At 47.0% G+C, this 22,211-nt stretch overlaps 1 protein-coding gene across 8 annotated transcripts in view; it reads right to left on the bottom strand.

Annotated features, from left to right (window-relative positions):
• LOC142767047 (uncharacterized) overlaps window positions 1-22,211 on the bottom strand; it is a 195,675-nt gene that overhangs the window by 47,078 nt on the left and 126,386 nt on the right. For all 8 annotated transcript variants that reach the window (XM_075868267.1, XM_075868262.1, XM_075868270.1 and 5 more), the window contains one exon: window positions 4,290-4,367. In XM_075868267.1, coding sequence (XP_075724382.1) covers window positions 4,290-4,367 — 78 coding nt within the window. The remainder of the gene's footprint in view (window positions 1-4,289; window positions 4,368-22,211) is intronic.

Raw genomic sequence — 22,211 nt, 5'->3', positions numbered from 1 at the left:
ATTTGGGGGGTATGTTTGTTTCTCGAGCATAAGCTTTAGCCTTTGTTAGCGCGTGTCAAAATCAGCGTCTCTTGAGCAGATTCGCTTACACTGGAGAGCCTGGCTGTATGGAATACTGTTTTTACAGTGGCTGTAAAAATCGCTTTGGTAATGGAGGTATTGTTGTCGATGCGTTGGTTTGCGATATAGAGTTGTAGTGAGCTTGTCCTCTTTATTGTTATGGTGACATCAAGAAAATTTATGGTTACTTGCGAGTATGTGCGTGTGAAGTGTGTTCGGATGTACAGCATTGCAAGTGTCGATAAAGCTGAGAAGTTCGTCCTCGCAGTGGGTCCAAATAAGAAAGATGTCGTCTATGTATCTTCTGTATAACACTGGTGTTATAGATTTTTGTGCAAGAAATTTTGATTCTAGCTTTCCCATAAATATGTTGGCACAATTGGGGGCCATTTTTGTGCCCTTAGCGGTCCCGCTGATTTGTCGAAAATACTCTTGGTTAATCTTGAATGAATTTAATTCGAGGACCATCCTCGTCAAAGTCACAATGGCAGAGAAATCTGGGGTGTTAGATTGTCTATGGTTTGTGAACACTTTTTGTAGTACAGCTATGCCGTCATCGTGAGAAATATTTGCATACAATGAAGAGACATCAAGAGTAACCAAGTACGAGTTTTTTGGCACACACAGACCTGCAATGTCTCGAAGAAATTGTGTGGTGTCTTTTATGTACGGCGCGAGGGTCCATGGAATGTTGCTTATTAGTTTGTCCACGTACCCTGATATGGGTTCAGTTATTGTACCGATGCCTGATATAATTGGTCGACCTGGGTTACCGGGTTTATGAATTTTTGGGAGGATGTTGAAGTGACCTACGCGAAGGTATGCTGCTCGCATCAATTTGGGGTCAGTGTTGGTTATCTTTTCTCCATCCAACAGTTTCTTTAGTTCGGTTGATACGATACGTTTGTATTCGTCTGTCGGATCACCTGGGAGGCGTTTGTAAAATCTTGAGTCGTCTAGTTGGCGGTATGCTTCTTGTAAGTAGTTGTTTGTATTAAGGACTACAATTGCTCCTCCTTTGTCATTGGGTTTTATTGTTATGTCTGTCCCAGATGCCAGATTTCTCATACTCATTTTTTCAGTATTTGTTAGGTTTTTTCGGTATCCTTTCTGTCTGTGGTATTCGTGAACTATATCTTTCTGTACTGTGGTGATATATAGGTCCAGGCACTTGTCTTGATTACTGTTCGGTGTCCAATCATTTATTTTACGACGGTGAATTGTTTCGTGGTTAGCAGGCCTTTCCAAGAAATATTTGCGCAACCTTAAACTTCTAGCGAAGTTGTCGAGGTCTCGGAGCAAGTGGAATTTATCAAAAAAATTTGGTTGGGCAGAAGCTTAGTCCCTTAGATAGCAGTTTTTCTTCGTCAGGTGACAAGGTCGTGTCCGATAGGTTTAAAACCGCAGTGTCACAGGGTGTGTTCATAGATGGGCGCTCGTTTGTACCGTTAGTGGTTTCCTGGGTGGTGGTGTTGTAGTGATAAGGAACTATATCAGGCAACGCGGGGTTGGGCACAGGGTCTCTTTTGAGTTTATGAATTTTGGTGGTCATGATCGCTTGGTAATTATTCTGTTCAAATTCTAATATTTGGGTGATTTCTTCGATCAATAAAGTGTTGTGGCGGAGAATGGTGTTGGTCATAGCGACCAGTTTCTTTACCTGCTTATCACTGTGATTAAGAGCGATTTCTATTAATTTTAGGAGATGCCTCAAGTAGGACATTTTTCCATGTTATTTGATCGTGTTTGTGTAGGTTTGTAGCGGCTGGTGTGAGGAAAAGTGTCATACCGTTGGGGGCTATTCTAGCACGATGGTACACTTGCAATGTTGATTTATGCATTCATGCCTAATTCGTTTGTCAGCAAGTTTTCGTACTTTAAAAAAAGTTGGCACTGCAACTTGGAAGCGATGAGCTGGGCTTTTATTTGCGAAGTCAATCTTCTTTTGGGTGCGGGGATGGCACTGATGAAGTGCGCAGATTGTAGTTATGTCCGGCAGGCCTTCGTCGTTGTAGGGAGAATTTCGGCTTTGGGCTCCCGGCGATTGTGTTCGTAGGCAGTTCCGGGCCCGCATCAGAGGGACGTGGTTTCGTAGTTATGTTACCATAACGATAGAAGAAGACAAGCGTTAAAAGAAGATAAAAGAAGCAAACAAACACCAAAAGACTCCTTCGGCACGCCGTCTTGAACCATCGGGTGCGCCGCTTCGCCGACCGACCTCCTTGCATCGGTCCGCCGAGAAATTAGATTTGTGATAAAAATGTAGGGACCCTTAATTTTCACCTTTAGGATTTGAACGCCATAGCAAAATGCAGCCCATAGTTCGTCCTTGAACCGCTAAGTGCAATACTTATGCTTATTAATATGTTTTCTTTCACACACACACACACACACATACACACAAACACACACACACACACACACACACACACACACGCCCGCCTGCGTGCGTGCGTGTGCGCAAGGGCGACGCATTTGTAGTTATGCAGTAACTGTGAAGTGTGGCCACTTCCTATGCTAGAACGACACTATGTTGTAGCCGCGACACGTTTTCCAAACTGTCTCTGAGATGCCACAAAAATACTTACACACACGGGTGCGCGCGAATGGTATACATACAGGTTTTTCAACTAAATCAAGAGCTACATGGCCTAAAATATACACGCCGCGCGCTCACCATCTCGGATGACCTTAAAGAGCCTCACAATGCCTCAGAGATGGCAGAACGTTATGTAGCGTTTGCTGTTTGCTTGATCAAAGCCTCTGGAAAGGCATGATATGTTTTCTGCTAGATAGACTTAGTTGTCCATTCTTAGAAGTGCTTCAAAGTTCTCGTGTGTTTTAGCTTCGATGGCTGCGCTGTCCCAGTCTTTTTCGACGTAGTTTGATGGCCTCCCAATGCACCTACGAACCGCTGAATGGGCTCGTTTTCGTCGCGACACCTGTCGAACAAACTTAGTTAAGACGACTCCTTCCACTACATGGCATTTATATAGTGTTTTTAGCCCGAATCAGCGGCAAGTAACGTCGTATATTTATGGAAGGACACCTGCGTGCCACGTGAACGGCCCGGATTCGATCCTCAATGGGACCAAGAATTTTATTCTTTACTTTATTTGCTCCATTCTCAATTTTTCGCTGACGGACAATTTCTCGCTCCCAACCAACGGTGCCGACACCGATGGTGAAATTTCTGCGTCTCAAGCTCTCAAATGACAAGACGTTAAAATTTTGAAGGAAAGGGGCGTGGTGATGCAGATTCGCGTCACCTTATGTGACATGCCCCACCCTTTTCACACCTTTGACGGTGTGGCGCGCCGATGAAAACACTAGAACCATCTCGCCTCTTCCCCTTTCCTCAGCTTTGGCTGTGCAGCGCGCCGACAAGTTTCTCGAACTCAGGGTGAACGTATGTAAGTGAGGAGCGGATGGTGATTATCAGAAGGTGAAGGAAGTTTTCCACCAGCGTGCAAAGGGCCAGAGATAAGAGTTTTTCCGCCATCTGGCGAAGGCTTGTGCTACAAGGAGGAAAAAGGTGTGTGATTACAGCCAGTAGACGAAGACGTTTTCCTGCTGTCACAGCGCTTGAGAAGCCGACGTGATACCGGCAACGAAGTTTGTTTGTTGGAGTACGGGCACTTGACGACGTGAGGTTTTCTGGACGGGAAACTTCGGGGGCAGCGGAACGACAATACCGCTGGACTTTGAGCGAGGGATTCCTGGAAGGAAATCATTCAAGCTTTATTTCATGAACTTTCTACTGAATATACTTGGCGGACTGTTTAGTCTTAAGTGTCTTGGTTGCTTTAGTGCATAAGATTGCATTGTAGCGGTTGTTCTTTGTGTCCGTTGTTTTGAGTTATCCCATTGCGTTGTGTTGCCCATTGATTTGAGTATATCCTGTTTGGGGACCTATATTGAACCATTGCCTAGTTTGCATACTTGTGCATTGTTCTTTCTGCTGTAATTGAGAATATATTTTTGTTTGTAATAAACTCTCGGCTCTGACTCGTTTTTCGAACCACAGCTGGCGTTCGCTGGCGTGCTAAATGAACCACCTCTAAAGTGTGTGCGCTTTTGTGGTGCAGTTCGAGTTCGGTAGGACGATCGCCTCCGTAACTAACCGGACTAGTGGCAAATAGGTTGAATATATATATATATATATATATATATATATATATATATATATATATATATATATATAAATATATATAGTGTTTAATACTCACAAGACACTGCCTTCCAAGGCGGCTTATTTTTATTTTATGGTCCCGACCTTTGCATTCATCCTTGCAGCTTACAATTTTCTGTCGGAAAAAAGACAGGGTGCATTTTTCTGTAAGGTAGGAGTGGACACTAGGTACGATGTATAAAGAAAAGCCCTTCGGGAAATAAAGGCAGTCTCAAGGAAGATTTTTTTGTCTCCTCTTGTTTTGTTCACCTTACATTGCGCCTTAACATTTCGCACACTGAGTAGCCGCAAGAAAATAGCTTAAGAAAAAATTTAGCATACCCTTAGTCATTGCGAGTGAATGGTATGTGAAGCACTTCCATGCAAGGTATGTTGTAATTTTTTATTGATTGAAACTTATGAAGTTGCACAAAAGATATGTACAAATAAACATGCGTTAAAAGGGTGCATACGCTTGAAATTACCAGTTCTTTTGAAATAAGTAACAATGAATAAATCAACATAGATATTTGCAACACCAGAAGCGGTAAACTGATATTAGGCGGTGGACCCTGCTACATAAAAAACATTAAGCTGTTATCACAGCCCTAGACACTGCTACATAAATGAACTTAAGCGGATGACACCTCACCACAACTAATGTTAATCTGACGGGACGGCTTTGTCGTAGGAGTACATATGTAATGTTTATAAAAATGGGAAGCCAGCACTGCAAGCACAGTTGGCGTACCACAAGCATTGGTGTCTACAAGAAAGCTAGTTCCGAGACCTGTTGTGGCTCTATGGTGAAATACTTCAGTGTCACGCTGAATTTGAGGGCTCAATTATTGCTGAAACAATGACATTTTAATGGGTGAAGCTCCTTAAGGTGAGGGGTTGGTCGTCACCTGTATATATATGTGTATGTAGTAACCACCTCAAAGCATGTCCATGGAGTGAATGATGATGAGTAGGGCAAAGCTTCGGAGGGTTCTATCGGCAAACCATGAATCATTCTCTGGCCGCGTGCATCTGTCGTCTGTCTGTCTGTCTCACGCACGGACGGAAGGCCGCGCAAAATTATACGCGCGCTTGGATGGACGCACGGACAAACACTGGGGCGGACGCACAAATAGACGCACGGAAGGCCGCACAGGCGGATGGACCCTCGGACGGATGGATAGTCAGACGGACGGTCGGACGAACGGATGCAGGGATGGATGCACGGATAGACGAACGCATGGATGGCCGGACGCACGAACGGACAGACGGAAGCACAGACTGACGCATGGACGGATGGAAGCACGAACGAATGGACGGACTGACCGATGTTTCTTCTACTAATCTATCTATCTATCTATCTATCTATCTATCTATCTATCCATCTATCTATCTATCTATCTATCTATCTATTTTTCTATCTATCTATCTATCTATCTATCTATCTATTTTTCTATCTATCTATTTATCTATCTACCTATCTATCTATCTATCTATCTATCTATCTATCTGTCTATATATCTATCTAGCCACTCGCGACTTTTAGCTCTCCTGGCCGTTTCGATAGTGCTATTGATACCAAACTTGGTATTGTATACCAAGACTGTATGAAAAACATATTTGACTAGTCATAACATGAAAATCTTGACTTGTATATCATACTTGCTTGCTTGATTTACATTTCATGGTCCTGCAGCTCTTGCGGTGGTTTTGTTTACATGACATTTTGCAAAACTGGTATGGTATGGCATGATCGCACGGCGAACACAGGCACCAGACCCTAACTTTGAAATAATGACATGTGTAACAGCATGACTACATGCCACACTCATGATGGGCTCACGGCCGTTTCGCTAGCTTCACATATACCATACTTGGTATTACATTACGTGAATGGATACGGTTGTTAGTGAAATACGGTTGTTAGTGAAGACTCTCGCTGCGAAGATTACTGCCGGCATTACTAGGGGACATCTAGCTTTCCGGATCTGAGGGCCTTTTGATCCGGTCTTCACTTTCTTCAACTTCATGGCGAACGCTCCGCTGATGACGAAATAGTCGGCTGCAGTGTCGACGAGAGCTGTCTCATTGTGATCGTCAATAAGAACGTCGAGGTCGCTAGTTGGTCGTCACGCATTGTGGTTAGGCCGTGGCTTCGATTCTGGACTACGTCTGCTTGTTCCGATGCTTCGGTGTTGCGTCACTAGGCCGTCTTCGGCAGGTGAGGTTCCAATGTCAGGTTCCAATGTCCAATGTCAGGTCGTCGTACAGAAACTACCCCTCCACTGGCTGCTCTTAGTTTTCCGAAGGATGTGGTCTAGGTGACCAGCCACGAATTAGGCCGGTGTACGGCCAGTGGTGCAGCATGTTATAGCGGCGGTGCGGCCAGGCGACGGGAAACGGTATGGTCATCGTTCTTTCTACCATGTTCTGGTGATGTAATCGGTGATGTCACGAGGTCTTTCACTCAGTTGCTGACGCGGCGCGTTGTTGACAAATTCTCGGAGCCCAATATGTCGGTACTTGCAGGTGTGGTAGGTGTGGCCGGCCTCCCTGTAGTGTTAACGCAGCGAGCGGTTGTCGGGTGCACGCCTAAGGTTCGTTTTTCTTGGTGTGTGCGCAACAGTCGAGCGTCGGTAGTTGTGGTAGAGAAACGGTAGAGCTCTACCACACCTACCGGTAGAACAACAGTAGAGCGTCGCTGGTTGTGGCGACGGCGCCGTCTGGCGCCGGAAGTTTGGCGGAGTGACGTCTTGGTGTCGGCGTGGAGGGGGGACGCAGCGTCGGGCTGTAGAGGCGTAGCTTGTTGCTTGTGGCTGAGGCTGCAGTTCGTCGGGAACTGCAAGCGATTGCTGAATTTCTTCATAGACTATGTCGGCAATAAAGTCCACTTGGGGATCCAATGAAGGCAGCAGCTTCCGTAGCTCCTCCCGCGCGGTCTGTCGAATTGTTTCACGTACCTAGTGGGAGCATAGTGCGTTAACAGCTGTGCTGTCTTGCACCAGTCGGCGATTGTTTTGCCGGTTACGCATTTCCAGTGTCGTCTCGATTGTCGTCGCCTTCAAAACAAGCTCTTGAACTGATTTGGTTGGGTTCAGCACCAGCCCAGCGAAGAGGCCTTGCTGTACCCCTCGCATGAGCAAATGAACCTATACTCGGTCATGTCAGGGTCGGTGAGTCGGAACAGATGAATAATCTCTGCTGCGAAATTTGTGATGCTTTCGTTCGGAATCTGCGCCCGTCTGTTCAGCAGAGCGGCGGCTCTTTCTTTTCGGGTGGAACTCAAGAACGTTTACAGGAATGCGCTGTGGAACATGTCCCAGGTTTGAAGCGACGACTCGTGGTTCTCGAACCAGGTCCTCTCTGTGTCTTCCCGGTACACATAGATGCAGCGCAGCTTTTCTTCTCTGTCTCGCTGGTTTAAGGCGACCCCTTGGTCATATGTCTACAGCCAAGTCTCCGCTTTTTCACATGATGATCCGTGGAAGGTCGGTGGATCTCTCAGTGACTTCATCCTAAAAAAGGCGCTCGATCTAGTGAGAGAGGAGGAGCGCGTCGACCGGCGTTGCCACAGTTGTCGGGACCACAAGTCGGCGCAGTGTCGTGGCGTCTGATTCAAGATGCTGGCTCAGCACACTGAGCTGTTCAAGATGGTAGGCCAAAGGGTGGCCGTTCTTCTCAAGCTTCCTTGCAAGATGGCGTCGGCGGGATTTCGTCTTCGTGCACCTACTCACCCTCTGCTGCTGAGGGCATCTCCTCTGCAGCATCGTCGCTAGCTCGCGGGGGTGCCTGCTACCACTGTGGCTCGACGCGGCATCGGACCAACTCCGCCGCTTGCCCTGCCAGGAGCCGGACGTGCTTGTGGTGCAGACGTAGTGGAAACTTCGCGCGGGTCCGCCACACTACTACGGAGTCGACCAGTTATCAAGGCACATTGACGGTGACCAATACAGTTACTGTCCTGCAAGTGGACGAAACGCTCACCACTCTTGAACTTCATCTTCCCGCATGGATCAATGGATTCACCTTTAACATGCTCTTCGACACTGGGGCAGCTGTGTCATTACTGAACATCGAAGATTATAAAAGGAACTTTTCGCATATCAAGTGGCTACCTTCGCACCTCGTTCTTCGAAATTACGCAGAGCAAGCCATAAATTATCATGGCTATTTCAAGGCAACAGTCTTGTACGACGGTAACTGCGCCACGATTCCCTTTTATGTCACAGACAAAGGCACCTCACTCCTGGAATTAGATGCCATCCGAGATCTGAATATAATCATAACAGGTGAGACACTCACTTCTTCTCCCGTCGACTCGTTGGCCATTCTGACGAATGTGGCACCGAAGTATCGCCACCTGTTTTTGTCGGACAGAGGCGCCATCGAGAATTACGTTCACCATGTCGCGCCTCGACGTGGTGTGCCGCCAGTGGCGGCCAGACTGCGTGGTCTTCTTTTCTTGCTCAGGCAACAAGTTGCCGACGAGCTGGAACGACTACTGTCGACTGGCATCATCGAGAGGGTGGATGCTTCGGAGTGGAGGTCTCCTTTGGTCGTCATCTGCAAGAAGAACTATTCCATCTGACTCTGCGTCAATCTCCGTGAGCGGAACAAGGCCGTTGTGGTGGACGGGTTCCCCTAACCTCACATCGAGGCACAATTACAACAGTTAACATGTGCTAAAGTTTTTACCTTAACTTGATCTTGCATCCGCATACCTCCGAATTGAGTTAGCAAAGGAGAGCCGTGGCTTTACTACTTTTGTACCGCATCAAGGGCTGCATAGATTTTGCAGGATGTGCTTCGGGCTGGCATCTGCACGAGGTATTTTCCGAAAATTGATGGGTGATATACTGAAGGGGTGCTCAAGTGTTGTCCGTTACTTAGACGACATTTTTCTTTTGAGGCGTAATCAAGAAGAGCACGATGTGCACTTGAATGGTGTCCTGTCTGAAATAAAATCCTGTGGCATGAAGCTTAATGACAAGTGTGTATTTGCTTCTATGAAATTGCATTCTTAGGCCATAACTTTAGTGCTCGCGGGTTATCACCAGTTGAGGCTAAAGTCACTGCCATTCTTGATGCCCCTGTTCTTACTGATGATGAAGCACTCTAACCCTTCTTGGGGTTACCTAGATATTATGAAAAGTTTATATCGCATTAGGCTGATGTTGTTGAGCCTCTGCGCCGCATGCTCTGGCAAGATCAGAGTTTTAACTGGTCGGCTGAGGTCATTGCCAGTTTCAACCAGGTAAAGAACTATTTGTTAATAACAATCTTTCGGTGGTGGTTACGACCGATTCGTCTAATGTCGGCATCGGAGCAGTGCTTTGAAAATAGAGAGATCAGCTGCCAACTGTTGCTTTTTCATCTAGAACCTTGTCCCCTGCAGAACGTCTGTATTCAGGAGAGGAGCGCGGAGCTCTTGCTAGTTTGTGGTCGCAAAATGACGTGTGTATCTTTGGTGTCGCAATTTTACATTACGGACTGACCACTAGGCTTTAACTACTTTCCCGTCAGCTGGCGTGGTGGGGCGATGCCCCTTGCGAATTTCTCGATGGTGCACCCAGCTGTTATAACTTTTCTGTACAATATTGAAAAGGTGTCGACAAAGTCGTAGCGGACGCACTACCTCGGCTGCCAGCTCAGCTTCCGCCAGCACGACGCCAGAAGAAGAGTTAATTTCTTTAGTTGCTGCATGCTTAACAAACTCGAGTTACAGGCAGCCGCTGCTAATCATGGTACCTTTATGCAGCTTATTCAGTGCGTTGCAGCAGGGTTGACCTCCGACGAAGCATTTCACATCAGTACTTGCACCATACTTTGTAGTGAAAGACGAACTGTCTTATGTCGATGAGCTCATTTTTCCGGGGAACGTGTTACAGTCCAAGAAACTTGCAGGGGGCAATAGATTCAGTTAGCCCATCAGAATCATCCAGGAATAATTTGTACAAACCAGCTGCTTTGTGACAGGTATTGGTGGTCGCGCCTTGACAAACAAGTTGAAAGTGCAGTTTGGAACTGTTGCATTTGTCAGGCGGCCGTCTATTCGGCAAAACACGTCTTTGCACCCCTACAACCAGTTCCTTTCCCTGTGAAATCATGGGAGGAGTTTGGGGAGGACATTATTGGTCCTCTTTCAAATGTTCTCTCATATTGTCGCTATGCAGTCACTTTGATTTACTATTTTCCAACTAGCCTCAGGTTGGTATCGGCTGAGACGTTACGTCTGATGCAGTCATCACCTTATTGGCTTCAGTCTTTTGCCGTGAAGGGTTTCCAGCATGCTTACTAACAGACAATGGTCTCCAGTTCAAGCTTCGTCAGTTTGAAACTTTTCTTTCCGAACGAGATATGCAACACCTCCGATCTTCCACCTACTATCCTCAAGCCAATGGGCAGATTGAGCAGTTCAACAGGGTCCTCAAAGAGTACATTCAGCTAGCCCAACTAGAGGAACGTGCTCTAAAGAAGGCATTTACGGAATACTCCGGTACTTACTATTTTATGCTCAGGAAACTACGGGATTGTCTCCCTCTATGTTGCTTCACAAGCGTCAGCCTCGCACAGCGGTTGACACAACTGATCGGCATTTGCCTTCTACTTTGCCGTCATTTTCGGACAACGCTATAAGGACGCGAGTTTTTAATAGCCAGGAGTACATGAAGAATTATGTGGATCAGAAGCGAGGAGCCAAACCTCCACTCATTCAGGTTGGCCAAAGAGTTAAAGTAGGTGTTCCAGGAAAAAAACAGAAGTATAGAAGTCTGTTTACTGTATGTTTGCAGTGGTATCCCAGGCATCTAGGCTCAGTGATAGATCGGTTTGGAATGCTTCTGAACTTGTAATCGTGCATTCCGAACGGGAACCACTTTCACGCTTGCACTCTTGAATACCTTTGCAGAACCAGTCGCAGTACTCTGCCTTAATTCCATGGTTGGTATTTATCCTTATTCCTACAGCATCACAATCTTTCCCTAGAGGAAATGGTATTCAGGCACCAGTTTCATATCCGGCTGTGGTGCCCAGCCACCATGAAGTTTTGCCGTACACCGAGCACGCTCTTTTCAGGCTCCGTATAAATACTTGCCTGACTAGCCCAGTCTTCATTCCAGTATCTGTCTCAACACTAATAGACATGCTTCCGAACATTTATATTCCGTTGTTTCGCGTCAGGGTTCTTCATCCCCAGCTACAGCTGAGGGACGCTTAAGTAAGTCGTCGGACTCCTCAATGCTCTCAGCTGTGCCTGAGCAGCACGCAAGCGAGCCCGTAGGCTGAACCTCACATACCGAACTTGCTTCTCCGCAAGCAAGCACTTCAGAGTGCAGTGAGCTTCGGCGTTCTAAGCGTTCGCGTAAGAAACCACCCAGGTTGAAGGACTTTGTGTCCTGTACTATACCTGTACTATACGTGTGCATTTTTGTTTGTATGCTGTGCATTTATTCATTGTATAAAGGTGTGAGGAATACACTGTCATGCGGTGAGTGTTGTTGATGTCTGTATAGGTATTTTGCTGTTATGCGGTGAGTGTTGTTCATGTCTGTATAGATGTCTGTATAAGTGCTGCGTACTTAGTCATGTTTTTTTCTCCTTCTCATGCCGCTTCCTTGTTCTTCAGTTGATTATTTTACGACAAAAGGAAGGGAGATGTTAAGGTTTTAAATACAAAAGTTCTATGTGTCATTAGATTCTTCTAAAATTGTGTAAGGTTAGAAAAGTTACTCAGGTTTCATTATCCAGTGTATAAGTATTTAGGAGCCACATGTCCTATTCTTTCTAGGGGGGGGGGGAGTGATGTGGTGTTTCCATTTAGTTTTCATGGTTGTGAGAATCAGTTTTACGTTAAGTGTTTTCACCCTCAGGGTGCGCAACGTTGTGTATATATGCGCGGCATTGTACATAATAAAAAGTTCCTGCTTGGCTACCGGCTGCGCCATACTTCTGGTTAGCCGGTGCTTCCGCGTCGTGCTCTGTGTTCTCCATGCAGCGTGTCCGCCGCACGATACTACAGTTTATAGGCAGAGTCTACTTCCAAAGCCATTTTTGCTCGCTGTAAATCATAAGCCTAGCGCAGTCGCATCCTGCAGCCTGATGAGTTTGGAAGTTGCTGAGTACGACCACAAACGTGAAAAAGATAGCGTAGAGCGCTTCTTGGACATACAGATTGACCTTGTCCTTGACCGCAGTCTACTGGAATTGGGAAGCGGGTCTTGCGAAAGTGAATTCACTGCAGCCAACTGTTTCCCAAGCACGTACTTCACGTAGAGCTGGTAACTGAGGAGGCGAATACGAAAACGCTGCATCCTGAGTTACATAAGGTCGAAGTCTGCGTTGTCAAGGAGCTTGACCTAAGGCTCGTGGTCGGCTTCGAGGGTGAAACGAAGACCCAGAGGAAACTCGTCGAATCTGTTAATGGCCCATGTAGGAGCCTGTGACTTTTCTTCACTCTGGCTTCACCTTAGTTCACTCAAATTCAGAGCGCGATAGGCGTAAGCATTTGGTCGGAAATCGTTTGAACTCTGGTCTCGAATAAGCACTGCACCCAGACCGAAGAACTGGCTTCTGTGGAGACCGTTGTCAGGAGTGCAGGGTTGTACTTCGTGAGGCAGATGTCTGTGGACACCGTGGACTTGAGCTTCTCACAAGCTGAGGCTTGCACTGGTCCCCACGTCCAGGTAGCAGTCTTGTTCGGGACACTTCAAATTGGCATAGTTGGATTGCCTGAGAGAGACTTGAAAGGAAGCGACCCACCTGGTTGAGCACCCAAGAACCACTGCACGCCATTCATGTCCTCAGGGGCTTGCATACGCTGAATGGTGGCCACTTTTTCTGTATCTAGAGACATGTAATTTGCACCAATGACGAAACTGGCTGAAGTGAAGGCAGGAACAGAGAGACTGGTGACAGTGGGGGTTATACCAGGAAGAGTGGTTACCGTACCAATGGGAATGGGGGCATGGTTGTTACCCATTGACAAAAGGCAGGAACCAGAGATTCTACTTCTCTCGCCATGTAGTGGACGCATTCGAGCGGAGGCTTCCAGGGGCGCAGGCCGAAGCCCAAGGGCCGCAGTAACAAGACGCACCCTCCGTGTTCCGAAAAAAGTGACCTTGTTTAATATTAGACCATCCTTTATGTAAACATTGCCATAGAGGTTGCCCTAGTCCTAACACAAGCGGAGTAAATAATATTATTGCCAATTGTGTAGAGGACGAGGAGCGATATTATCATCATCGGGGATGAGAGCAGTGCATCCGCTATAAAGAAAAGGTCAACGGGTGGGCTTCGCCACGGGCACAGCGGCTCGCCCTTTCCTCAACATTTTGATCCTCCGCGCCCCCACAATGGCGCCTGATGACAAAGAAAACTCAACGCTCACATGAGGTCAGAGTACAAATTGTTCATCAGTGATGATAAGAGTTCCACGGCAGTTTTAGTAGAGTGTCATCTGAATCTTCTGCGCTTGATCTTGCAGCGATGTTTACGGCGCTCGTAACACGCTCTTGCCAGTGGACGCGTCACTTTTGGTAAACTGCTTTCTATGATCGGTTAGCTTGGGCAGGAAGGTCCATTATGCAGACTCTTCTGCAAGTTTTTGGGGTAGCTGTTCCGCAGGACTTAGCTTGAATTCCTTGCCTTGGCTGTGTTCACCTTAGAAGCATCATCCTTCTTCCATCCCGGACTTGATGGCTTCATTCACTGGTTTGGCCCTATCCTAATATAAATATTAGGTAGTGAGGTAGCTTGTAGGGTTTGCATTCTTCTACCCCTTGATGATTGTAGCTTACTCGTAAGACTAATACAGGCAGCAGGCTCCACTGCCCTCGAACTTTTTCTTTTACTTCTTTTTGCTTGATTGCATCTTGATTCGCTTCTGTCAGACATTTTTGCGCGTGGCTGCGAGGACTGTTCAACAAGTGAATCTGCTGGCCTTGGCCTGAACCCATTCTTGATATCCCTTGAATGCCCATTTAGAACTTCAATGGCTTCCCGCTTTTCATTAGTAGAACTTTGTGCCTCCACCATAAGCACTTGAGTTGTTGTAACTGTCGTGCCCTTTGCTTCATTCATAGTGTACGCTGACGGCAGTTGTAACAGCGTGAGCCAGTTATTTGAAAATAGCGGTTTTGTGCGTGTTTGAATTCTTGTTACAGTGGTGGAATTGGTGACTTTTCAGCTTCCAGCGCGTTCAGCGATTCGTTGTAAGTTTGAGTCTTCTAGCTTCCGTAGAAAAAGATTGCTGCTGAAGAAGCAGAGGCAAGATGGTGGCGCCACAGACGAAGAGCGCACGTCAGCTTGTACATCTGTACAAATTATTTGCCCCCTGGCTTCCAAGTGAGCTTGCCGAGCATTTAATACGTCAGCGATCTTATACTGCACTCTGACCTTGGCTAGAATGATCTAGTGTTCATGACGCTCTGCTTCACCCGTCTCAGTTTCCAAGTGATCAATATGAACTGCCTCTTCTATTTTCTTGTCAATTTTTTTAAAACACTTGTAATGCTCAATCAAAATTCGATGAATATATTGTAACTCACTTACTGACGGACGCTCTACGTGTATTAGACGTTCAATGTTGGCAATGGCTTCTGTGGCGACCTTGCGCACTTCGTTCCGCCTTGCGAACAGGGCTTCCACATTCCAGTCCAGTGTCGGAAGCGTGAGAGATCAATGACCGGTCACGTCATTAGGTGAAGTCGCAGTCAACGTGGTGTCCGTCACAAAGGCTTCGCAGCCCGAAGTCTCAAGCAAAGTCGAGGTGTCATGCTTCTTGATCTGGTTTTCTGGAACAGCTTGGCTTCGCACATCAGCTTCAACAAATGGCGGTTTCACAAATGTCCTCGAGGCTGCGACTGCAATCGAAAGTTGTGAAGGCCACTCCTACTCACCTCCAAATGCCCTTCTTCCCGAATTTCAGGGTAACAAAATGTTGAGAAAAGAAAAGCCGCCGTGCCCATGCCAAAGCCCACCCGTTCACCTATTCTTTATTGCGAACTCTTCCCTAAACCTAATGACGATAATGGCGCGCTTTGTCGTTAAAACAATATTTAAAAGATAATGCTACGGGACGCCACAAACGAACATTGTAAAAAAGAGAACGGTGTTTAGGGCGAGTTTGTGCTGACTGGGCTCCATATTGTATGCCTGCCTGTTTACCAAAAGTAAAGGTATTTTTCAGACGACTTCTCCCCGTAACATTTCGGTGGAGAGTGTGGGTCTTCCAACAGTCAACACCACGACGATTCTACGCAGTGGACGTTCCTTGGCTGCCTGTGCGATGCCTGATCAAGACGAGCACGAGGATTCTTCGGAGACTACCCCAACCATGCTTCGTCCAACTACGCAGCAACCAACAGCACCGCATCCAGCTGCTACCAACCGCACCGTCGTCCTGACTCAACCGCGTGACCCAGGCACCTTTTCGGGCAGTGACAGTACTGACGTGGAAGAATGGCTTCAGTTGTACGAAACAGTGAGCACTCTTTACAACTGGGATCCGACGCTCATGTTGGCCAATATTATTTTCTACCTTGATTGTACAGCTAAAGTGTGGTTTTCCAACCACGAGGAAGATATCACGAGTTGGGACACCTGTAAGCAGAAACTCATTGATCTCTTCGGCAAGCCCATCGGGCGTCGTCGTACTGCGCAGAAAGAACTAGCGTGCCAAATCCAGTCCTGTACCGAGTCGTACGTTACGTTTATACAACATGTGCTCGCCTTCTGCCGGAAGGTTGATGACAAGATGCCGGAATCTGAAAAGGTCGTACACAACCTCAAAGGAATCGCCGATGACGCCTTCAATCTCCTCGTATTTCGAAACTCATGGACCGTAGACGAGGTTATCAATGAATGTCGACGCTACGAAGACGCGAAAAGTCGCCGTATCACTCCACACTTTTCGCGTCTTCCCAACACGGCTGCAACATCTACCTGCGAGGACGCTCGTTTTCCACCAGCCCCTGCTGCTTCCGACAATATCGTGCGCATCGTTCGCCACGAAATCGAGGCAGCGTCTCCCCTGTCTGACCAAGTCCAGGCCCCCGACGACTCTCGTGCCATGATTTCTTTGATCAAGAGTGTCGTACGCCAGGCACTGGCAAACACCGAACTTCAGACGCTATGTCCCGTTAACCGACCTGGCTATCGACTGCCCAGTACACCTAGTATGTCCCGCGGACCGAACAACCGCCCACATTACCGGAACCCGGCAGAATAGCGAACTTCCAATGACAGGCCGATCTGCTTTAACTGTGGACGAGTCGGCCATATTACACGTCATTGCCGCACTTCCTGGGGTTGGCAGCCATAGTCGCATTATGCCAACACCCGACGCCCACATGCTGGCTCTCGGATGCCGATCTACACGGTGCAAGATGATGCTTCGCCATCCAGGCCCGCCCAACCAAGCCGCTCTCCGTCGCCCTCTGGATGAATGTCTCGCTCAACTAACCGACGTCGCTCCCCCTCACCCTCCTACCACCAGTCCTCGGATAACTGACGGGCGCAGCTACTAAAGGTGAGCCTGCTTCGACGACCCGGCCCGAAATTCCTCTACACACGATACCCGGACACAACAACTTGATTAATGTAAATGTTGACGGCACTTCTGTGGTAGTACTGATTGACACCGGCGCTCACATATCAGTCATGAACTCACGCCTTTGTGCTCGACTAAAAAAGTGCTCACTCCTGCTCCGATCACTGTTGTTCGAGTAGCTGATGGTGCAACACCGGCACTCACTGGGATGTGTGCCGCCCGTGTCACTGCTGGACACCGTCGCGGCAAGTTTGCCTGTGCGAAAAGCTGACTTCACCGTACTGGTGTCCGTACCGTGTGGTGCGCCAAGTCACCGACATGACATATGAAATTGAACCTCTTAACGCCACCAGCGCGCGATCGTGTTCTGACGTTGTTCACGTCACGAGGCTGAAGCGATATTACTCGGACCAACCGAGCACCGAGACGGTGCCTTCGCCGCCGGGGGTGATGCTACGGGGCGCCACAAACGAACATTGTAGAAAAGAGGACGATGTTTAGGGCGAGCTCTTGCTGACTGGGTACCATATTGTATGCCTGCCCGTTTATCAAAAGTAAAGGTATTTTTCAGACGCCTTCTCCCCGTAACAATATCAAGCACCGTCTACACCTCACCCTCAGTAGAACAAAGATACTTTTTCTGAGCCTGCCATCAGTATACATAAACAAAAAAATGGCTTTTCGTCCTATATGTAGGACACCAGGAATTAGAGGTTATGAATTGAAATATAGTGAATTTATGTGCATTGATTAGTTTTTACCCTGTTAGTGCAAGTTATTGTTGTGAAACTAACACGCAGCAACCACGTATTAGTTACAGTACCTAAATTGTGCAATAACAAGCCTTTGAGCTCCTGATACACCGCTCCTCATCGCACTTGAAAGGCCACCGTCTAATCATTCTACACCTGGATAGATACAATCTCATTAAAGATTGCCGATTCCTGTTTTGCAGCGCCAGAATTATTTCGACCCATGTTATCAAAGACAAACTGATTGCACTGCATTTAAGCGTCGTATTCTGCCTTCATCACGCGCCACTATAAATATTGAAACGAACAACAACTCTTTAAAATATAACTCGCAATTACACACCCCTAAACAATTTGTAAGTAATTTGGGAAGGCCTGAAAAATACTGTGCTCTGAGCATAGAGTTACTTAAAGTTAACTAGAGAAGACTCTGGTGCTGTGATAATTCAGTGACATAGGACCTATGGTTAGTATACTGATTTGCCTACTCTTAATGGTTTCGGCATCAAATCGCATTTGTGGCTATTTTATTGCTGTGTTTCAAGTGTTTGAAGGAAAATAACCAACCCTCATGAACTTTGTGACTTGATTCGAAGTTGTAAGATTAAAGAATAAGGGTGGAAAAGCACAACCGCTGAACAATTGCTAATATTTCTTTCGTGACAGATTCGTTTCTTACAGGCAATGCGAAAAAGCAATCAATCTCCAAAGACCTCGAGCGGTGCACTGCTTCTTTCTCGTCAAAATTCCGTGCAGAGACCCGTGCCATCACGACCTTTTCTTGTCTCACCATCGGGCCGCTGGTCTTTTGGAAGGCGCACAAACTAGCGCGTGTAGTGTGCAGCGTGCAGTAGTTTGAATACTGTGTCTGTCTCGCGTCATTATCTCTCCTCCAAGAACACATCGTCCCAATGCGTAGAAGCAGTGTTGCTGACATGGTCTGAATGTGTGGTCTCTATTGGAGAAATAGGTATTCCTTATGATCGGGTGTACAGTTCGATGTTCATGGCCTGCCATAGTATGGCTTCATTCTGACCAGATGAAGCCATACTATGGCAGATGAGATTTATGTGCTCCTTCGACAATTTATTGAGTTTACTTGTCCTTCCTGTGAAACCTCAAAGTTCAAGGAGCTGACGCAACAAAGAAGTCGATAATGGCTGAAATGGCGGCGTAGAAGCTTTTCAGAGAAGCCAGGCGTCCGCACGGGAGTCCAAATTCAAACTCTGTCGCCTGGTGCGTATTCGAATCCTCTCCACCGAAGGTTGTGATGGTTTGCATCAATGCGTTGTTGCTGTTTTATATGAAGTCGCGCCAACTGCTGTGCCTCTTTGGCTCCCTGAATGAACTTACTGTTGTCAGGCTTGTGCTCTGTATTATCGCTTACAGGTGGCATTGCATCTAGCGGTGTGGTAACTATTCGACCAAAGACTACCAGGAATGACATCACTTTAGTCGTCTCCTGCACAGCAGTATTACAAGTGAAAGAGGTGTACAGCAGTATCTTGTCCCACGTACCGTGCTGAAAGTCAACGTAAATGGACAACATATCGCTTAGAGTTCTGTTGAGCCCATTCGCTTAGCCCATTCGTTTGGGGGTGGTAAGCCGTAGTTTTCCTATGACATGTGTGAGTTAGTTTTATAATGGACTGCGTCAGATTGGCTGTGAATGCAGTTTATCGATCCATAATAACCAACTTTGGGGCCCCATACTGTAGTACAACGTTAGTGACCAAAAATACACTGACTTCTACAGCCGTGCACCTGATGAAAGAAGCTGTCTCGGCATACCGCGTTAAGTAGTCTGTCGCCACAACTATCCATCGGTTGCCCATTGATGATGTATAAAACGGACTAATTAGATCCATTCCTACTTCTTCAAATGATGATTTAGGGGGTTACACTGGTTGGGAAGTCCTTCAGGTTTCAATGGAGGCGTTTTGAATCTCTGGCATTCTTTTCTTGTCCTCGCATAATGCTCTACAGCATCCAGTAGCTTTAGCCAGCAGTACTTGGTGTAGATGTGAGCCACTGTTCTTCTCAATCTGAGGTGTCCTGCTACTGGGTCATCGTGGCAGGCTTCATGGATTTCAGACCACAAGGCTGAAAATACGACGAGTAGGATTTCCTCACTGTTGTGCTCGAAGTTCCTCCTGTATAAAACATTGTTTCTCATCAGGTACGACGACAATCCCCGCACGAAAACTCGAGGAACACGCACGGATTGCCCTACCAGATGCTTCATCACTTGAAGCAATTCCTCATCAGATCGTTAATATTCAGTCATGTCTGCGGTGCTGACGGCTCCTAGAAACGGAAAGTCGTCTCCATCTTCCACAGGTGCAGATACCACTGGTGCGCGTGACAGGCAATCAGCATCGTTGTGCCTGCGACCCGACTTGTATACGACTGTTATGTCGTATTCTTGCGACCTGAGGCTCCATCTAGCAAGTCGTCCAGAAGGGTCCTTTAGGCCTGCGAGCCAGCATCGCTCACTGTTCGAAATGGTCTGCCTTATAAGCACGGTCGGAATTTTTATGGCCCATATTACCGCCAGGCATTCCACTTCCGTCGAAGAATAATTCATTGCGTCTCTTGAAAGAGTGTGACTAGCATATGCAACCACTCGTTCCTCTCCATTTTGCAGCTGCACGCGGACGGCGCCTAGTCTCGAATTGTTTCCGTCCGTGTGAATCTCTGTTTCGGCTTCTTCGTGGAAATGTGCAAGAACGGGGAGGTTTAGGAGTCGCTGTCGTAGCTCATTGAACGCGTCTTTGTGCTCGCTTGTCCAGGTGAAAGGTGTGCCTTCTTTCGTCACTCGGGTCAGTGGCTCCGCAATATTTGAAAAATCTTTCATGAATCTTTTGTAGTAGGTTCAAAATCCTAAGAATCGTCTCACAGCACTTTTATCTGTCAGGCTAGGAAAATTTTCAAAGGTGCTGTCTATTCGTGGTCAGCTCGAATACCTTGAGAGCTAATCACATGGCCAAGAAAAAGCAGTTCATGACAACCAAAGTGGCACTTTTGGAGTTTCATCATCAGCCCTGCTGAGCTAATTGCTTCGAGCACAGTCCGTAGTCATTACACATGCTAATCAAAATGCCGAAAATATCATCAAGTCATCCCGATAAACAAGGCAGGACTGCAATTTCAACCCATAGAGCACAGTGTCCATTATCCGCCTCAATGTGGTGGGTGCGAATTATACTCCAAATGAGAGTACCTTGAGCTCGTATAATTCTTCTGGGGTGACGAAAGCAGTTTTCTTGTGATCTCGTTCCTACACCTCTATCTGCTCGTGCCCGCTCTTGAGGTCTAGAGAGAAAAAAATTTTGCGTCTCGTAGTCTGTCAAGAGTGTCATCGATCCTTGGAAGTGGATATACATCCCGCTTTTTGACGACGTTCAATTTTCGGTAGTCAGCAAAGAAGCGCAAAGTCTGAAACCTTTTCTTTACCAGCTTTACAGGTGAGGCCCAAGGACTGGTCGATGGTTGAGTTACGTCGTCTCTTAGCATATCTTCAACTTGGCCTTTGATGACTTCTGTATTAATTGGTGACACTCGGTACAAGTGCTGGTAACTACGTCTAACAGATTGATCGATTATGACGTGGTGTTTGGGGATGGATGTTCTTCGTGCTTTCGATGACGTGGAAAAACATGAGGCGTACTCCCGTATAAGGCTCTCAATTTTCTGTTTCTGGTTCAGTTATAGGGCTGCTTCAATGTGGATAGACGCGAGTATGCAATCTATGCCATCAGGGTGTAGTGGCGCAGTCTTGGGAGAATCAAAATCCATAATTGGAACGTATTCGTGCAAATGATCAACAACAGTTCCCTTCGCAAGATTTCGCACCTCATTTCAAGAGTTTGTCAGGAAGACATTCGTACATCCATCACGCAGCCGTAAAATACCTCTTGCTACATAGATCTGTTTCTCAAGTAGTAGTCCAGTATCGCTTTCTGCCATTCCTTCATCGAAGTTGTATACATTGCTTTTTACGGTGACAACAATAATGGATTGCGGAGGTACTGTTACATCGTGCGCTGCAACGTGGAGCGCATCGCATCGTTTTTCACTGTCGAATGTCGCGACTGCGTGTTTTGTCGAGAACAAGACGCACGTTTCCAGCAAGTTTATCACTGCGCCACTGGCCTGCCAAACGTCCATTCCAATTATTACATTTCTTAAACACTCCGATAAGGAAATGAAACTGGTGACGTAGGTGAAGCCGCTTATTCTGACTCTAACGGTACATATGCCTGTCGCATCGATAAGATGTCCCCCGGTGGTTTGAAATTGCGCTCTTATCCGAGGAGTCAGCATGTTTTCCAGCGTTCTGGCAAGTCCCCTGCTTGTGACGGAATAGTCTGTGCCTGTGTCTACCAAAGCATTCGTGCCGTAGCCATCTATAAGTACAGACAAATCAGAGGCGACGTTACCGTTTCCGCACGTAGTCTCGTGTCCATCATTACATTTTGAAATTGGCACGGGAGGTTGTCTTCTTGCGTCGGCAGCGGCCTTACCTCCACAGGTCACCAATGCTAGTTTTCTCGAAGCGCGCTTTGAGGAAGTCGCCTTGAAGAGTTTGAAGATGGGCGCTGACTTAGTGGCTGATACATCAGTGGCACTCTCAACTGAGGCTGATGCTGCTGCGAGGAGTGATTGCCTTGACGCGTTG

Source organism: Rhipicephalus microplus, chromosome 7, assembly GCF_043290135.1.
Source record: "Rhipicephalus microplus isolate Deutch F79 chromosome 7, USDA_Rmic, whole genome shotgun sequence".
Classification (NCBI taxonomy): domain Eukaryota; kingdom Metazoa; phylum Arthropoda; class Arachnida; order Ixodida; family Ixodidae; genus Rhipicephalus; species Rhipicephalus microplus.
The sequence above is the reverse complement of the archived record's forward strand: the minus strand, read 5'-3'. Positions and strand labels throughout refer to the sequence as shown.